Consider the following 4,937-nt stretch of genomic DNA (forward strand, 5'->3'; position numbering starts at 1 on the left):
CATATTAAAGGAATTCCCAGAACGAGTATAAACTATCATGCTATGCAGAGGCAGATTAGGGGTTTGAGAGGCCCTTGGCCAGAGCAAGTGAAGGCCTTTCCGCCTGCAGTCTGCCCCACACCTTTCCCCCAGCACTCCTGCTGGGGAAATGGAGTAGGGGTGTAGGGGCTTGCCCTGCCCCCCCATCCAGCACTCCTGTCGGGGAGCTGGGTCACGGTATGGGGGCTTGCCCCACTCCCCAGCAGGAGCGCTGGTCAGGCGGAGCAGGTCGAGGCACAGGGGTGCCCATTTTTCCCGGGCCCCCCGGGCACAGGCCCCATTGGCCCAGTGGCTAATCCACCACTGATGCTATGATTGTGTCTGAACACCACTCTATAATATACAATGTTAGAGCAAAAAGAAAGTAGCCCTCAGTGTTCAGAAAGTACCCAAAATAGGATAAGAGTTGTTTTAATATTATTTGTATCACTGAGTTGGACTAAGTGGGACATGGGTTTTGTGCTGGCCCTCTGCACGGGGGTAATTTTCACTTCAAAGAAGGATGTAACCCCACATTCCTTGCTCTCCTAAAGCTCCCTTGGAATTCAATGGTAGCTCTGAACACATAGGGAATGTAGGACTAACCACAAAATCTAAAATTTGCTTTTATACTGATTATTTTATGCTAACAGAGCTTTTCAATTTAAGCATTAACTGTTCTAGGCCTGGTTCGTATCTCACTTGTGTCTGTGTACACTAGGAGAAACACCAGTGACATCACTGGACTCACACCAACTTTACACCAGTGCAAGTGGGATCAGAATCAGGCCTTTTGTTTAGATATGGCACAAAGTTTCCTCTGAAAATTGTTAAATGAGAATTAAAGCTGGATGAAAAAGTTGAAGTGAATAACTGCACTGTACTAAGATAGGACCCTTCATCTGAAACTAAATAGTGCTTTCCAACCAATCAATGAATTAACCCTCATAACATCTCTGGGAGGTACACAAGTATTTTTATATGAATTTTATAGAAGGTTAAAACAAGACACAGCAACTAAGTAACTGTTGCCAAAATCACACAGTGACTTAGTAGAAATTTTGAAGACCCATAAGTCCCAATTCCTCAGTCACCTTCTCTAATCACTAGATTCACTTGGCCAAATTCAGCCCTGGGATGAGCTGGTGAACCCCTCAGCTGAATATCAGAGGGGTAGCCGTGTTAGTCTGGATCTGTAAAAGCGGCAAAGAATTCTGTGGCACCTTATAGACTAACAAACATATTGGAGCATGAGCTTTCATGGATGAATACCCATTTCGTTGGATCCCATCCGATGAAGTGGGTATTCACCGACAAAAGGTCCTGCTCCAATACGTTTGTTAGTCTATAAGGTGCCACAGAACTCTTTGCCGCTTTCCTCAGCTGAAGTTAGTCAACTGTTGGTGTTGTGCATTGGGCTAGAAGGCTAGAAGATAGGGCTAGAAATGCCAAATATAGCTATGGAATTTGGCCCAGATACTCAGCCAGTGTAAATTGTTGTTGATCCATTAACAACACAGTAATTTAAACCCAAAGAGGAGCTGGACCAGTAATTTCTATTGCAATTTACTATTTATGCAGGCTAAAACATGCTTGTTCCCAGGTAAACTTTCAGAACACTGTGGTGATCTAGTGGCGCAATATCCTTTAAAAGGACCATTTGTGGAAACTGCTGTTAACCCACCTCCTTCCTCACAGAAAATTACAAGAATGCCCTGGAGAGTAAACAATTGTTCAAAATAAAACCCCAGCCTCTGAGTTAGGCACTGACTGCTGATTGAGGAAAACATTTTGAAGCTATCACTGGGTATGTTAGGAATGCCAATAAAAATCTCATTCACAGATCTCCATTATGTCCCAAAGAAAATGATAACTCATGGCATAGCATATGCTTCTAAAAGAAACAGGCCTTTCTATTTACCAATATTTTTGTAAGCTTAAATTATCATGAAAACAATGGTCTGTGATCTAGGCACTTACTCACAATCTAGGTGGCATATAGAACTTCTTAGTTCTATCCCCAAATATTTAGAGTCAAACAGGGGTTTCGTTACTTGGCTTTCATCAAAGGCATTTGCATTACTCCTCTACTATCTCTTTGGAAATTTTGGCTGAGTTAGTGATTACCAAGGGATATGATTGTCTTCTTTTACTGCTATAAAAGAACTGGTGAAAACCTGTTCATTTATTCTGATGCCTAAATGGGAGTTGAGCTCTCTTGAAAATTTGGCCCCAATTGTGGTTGCTGAACACTTTTGGAAATTTGGTCTCAGGTCTTTTTAAAAAATCTCTGTAAAGGACCATGCAAAGCTATGGCAGAGAATGGATGGTGGTAGTGATGATGATGATGATGATGAATATAACTGAGATGGGAATCTGGACCAACATATGCAATTAGACTACTGCTACCACTGTTATACATTACAATATTGTAGCACTTTTCTCCAGAAAATGTCAAATACCTCACATTACCCATGTGAAGTAAGAAAGTAGTAGTAGTCTCCATTTTACAAATGGGGAACAGAGGCACAGAGAAATTAAAGGCAACTCTTTCAAATTTGCTTGCCTAAAGTAAGTCACCTAAATAAGATCTGAACACCTATCACTTTCATTGATTTCAGAGGGAGTTAAGCACACTCCATACCCCAGAAAATCAGACTCCCTATTTAAGGAGTTCAAAAATTTTAGTCCACATGATTTGCCCAAGTCATACAGTTAGACAGATGCAGAATCAGGAATATAACCAAGAATTCATAACCCCATCCCATACTCGTACCACGAGATCATGGAAACAATACTCAGCCCATTTAACTGTCTTCAGTCCACGTGCTATATACATGCTGCCTGATTTCAGAGGAGTTGTACTGAGCCCTCTTAATTCCCCTAGAAGTCATTGGGAACGGTGTTCACTCAGCTACTCCTAAACACAGGCCAGGCATTGTAGATCTTGCTCAATTTCTATGGAGACTACTACTCAACCAATTTTAGGAAAACGTCCTCTTATTGTACAAGTATTGCCTGTAGTAGAGCAAGCCTAGGCTTGTGTACTTATTCTATTTCCTTACTGTTGGTGATTGGAGGGTCTTCATTCTTTGTTCAGAATATCTTGATGAACTTTCATTGGTTCCTTCTGTCCGAGAGGTTTTAAACCATCCAGCCTGGCAAAGCACTTTTTTGCATCTATTTAGGAATACTTGGCTTGAAAAGCAATACAGAACTGGATCATTGTTTAGGTATGTAAAGGCAAATGAGGCATGTAATAACTTGCCAATATTTTAGGGGATACTTTTATAGTAACCAGCGCCACTGTAGCAATTAAAATACTAGGCAAGAAGCAGACGGTATATACCAAAACAAAGACTATCAGCACTTTCACAGATCTTTGGACCTTGTTCCTTTTAGCCAATTTCCTCTGCTTTAGCTTCAAGATAATGTTGAAAATACAGAACATGATGATTCCTAAAGGCAGAAAAAATTCAAGAAAAAATAATATTTCATGCCATGTGGCTGCTGCTGGTGGTTCAAGACGAGGGTTATAACTTTGACATGCACTGTTCTTACTCTGACTATGATCCAAGGTAAAGACATGGCTGTTCATCAGTATAACTATGATCCAAAGTGCAATTGCTACTTTTGCGGCACAGCATGTTGATATTTTACTCAGTTGGTGGTGAGGATGAACCACTTTAAAGTAGCGATCCATCGCAATGGCAGTGAGAAATACAGTGCTTGCTGTCCTGTTCATTGACAACATGAATAGGTTGACACTGCAGAATGTCACTGTGAAGACCCAGACTTCATTCTTCATGTAGTAGTGGATACAAAATGGCAAGTTGATTATCAAGAAGAGATCAGCGATGATCAAGCTGAATAAATACACAGTGCTTGATGACCAGAGAGTCCTGTAGGAGCAAAAGATGCCCAAAGCAATGCCATTTCCAACAAGTCCTATGACAATCTCCACACCAAGCACAGGAGCAAAAATCACTGAAATTGTGGCAACTTCATCCGTTGTCGTGTTGCTCATTGCTGCGAATCTGGAGCTCTTGCTGTTTTTTAAATGTCTGCTGCCGACAGTTGGATGGTGAATTGAGATGCTTGCAAATACTTACCAAGTGTCTCTGAAGTGAGCTGCAAAGGAAATACAGTGACATTTCAAAAAGTGATATTTGTTTGTATGCAAAAAGTGAGTCGATACCAACATGACGCACTATCTGAAAGTGTCTAGAGATATAATCTTATCAATAGATTGTGAAATACTTACTTTCTGGTCATTGGTACAGCTTTGCCATGGAGAACAAAAGCTGATAGTGCTGTTTTAGGATGAAACTGAAGCAAAATTTAGATTGCATCTGAAGTTCTCCCTTTCTTCTTCTATTGGCTTGCCTGTCTGTCTGCCTCATCCACTAAGAACTAGTCTAAGATCATAGATCCCTTTGCACAGGACACCCAACCAAATCTATATGTTTTATATAGTGTGCTTATTATTTTGCAAGTACAACATAAGGATTTAGTTTTCATTATTCTTTGCATGTGATTTTTGCCTTAGGAACATAAAGGCAAAGGAACTGCCATACTGGATCAGAATAGTTGTCTATCTCGTTCATTATCCTGTCTCTCAGGGGGGAGGAGGGGCAGTACCAGCTCCTTCAGGAGAAGGTGCAAGAAACCTGCAAAGGCAGCTATTGAATAACCTGCCCATGGAGAAAGTTCCTTTCTATCCCCCATCAGTAGTTGTTGGCTTATGTCCTGAAACATAAGGATTTTATAAATCTTCCACACCATTCTCCCTAAACCAACGTTTCTCAAATGCGACCATGACAGCCTCCTGGATGGTGAAGGGGTGGGGCAAAGCACGACGCTGCAGGAGTGGTGGCAGACGCTGGCCCCGAGTGCCAACCCCTGCTGGCTCCAGCCAC

At 41.5% G+C, this 4,937-nt stretch overlaps 1 protein-coding gene across 1 annotated transcript; it reads right to left on the reverse strand.

Annotated features, from left to right (window-relative positions):
* Positions 1–3,071: 3,071 nt before the first annotated feature.
* On the reverse strand, positions 3,072–4,045 carry OXER1 (oxoeicosanoid receptor 1). Its single transcript, XM_045008929.1, is given in 2 exon segments — positions 3,072–3,292; positions 3,295–4,045. Coding segments are annotated over 2 exon segments (972 nt in total).
* Positions 4,046–4,937: the final 892 nt, after the last annotated feature.

This window comes from Mauremys mutica, chromosome 3 (assembly GCF_020497125.1).
Source record: "Mauremys mutica isolate MM-2020 ecotype Southern chromosome 3, ASM2049712v1, whole genome shotgun sequence".
NCBI classification, from domain to species: domain Eukaryota; kingdom Metazoa; phylum Chordata; order Testudines; family Geoemydidae; genus Mauremys; species Mauremys mutica.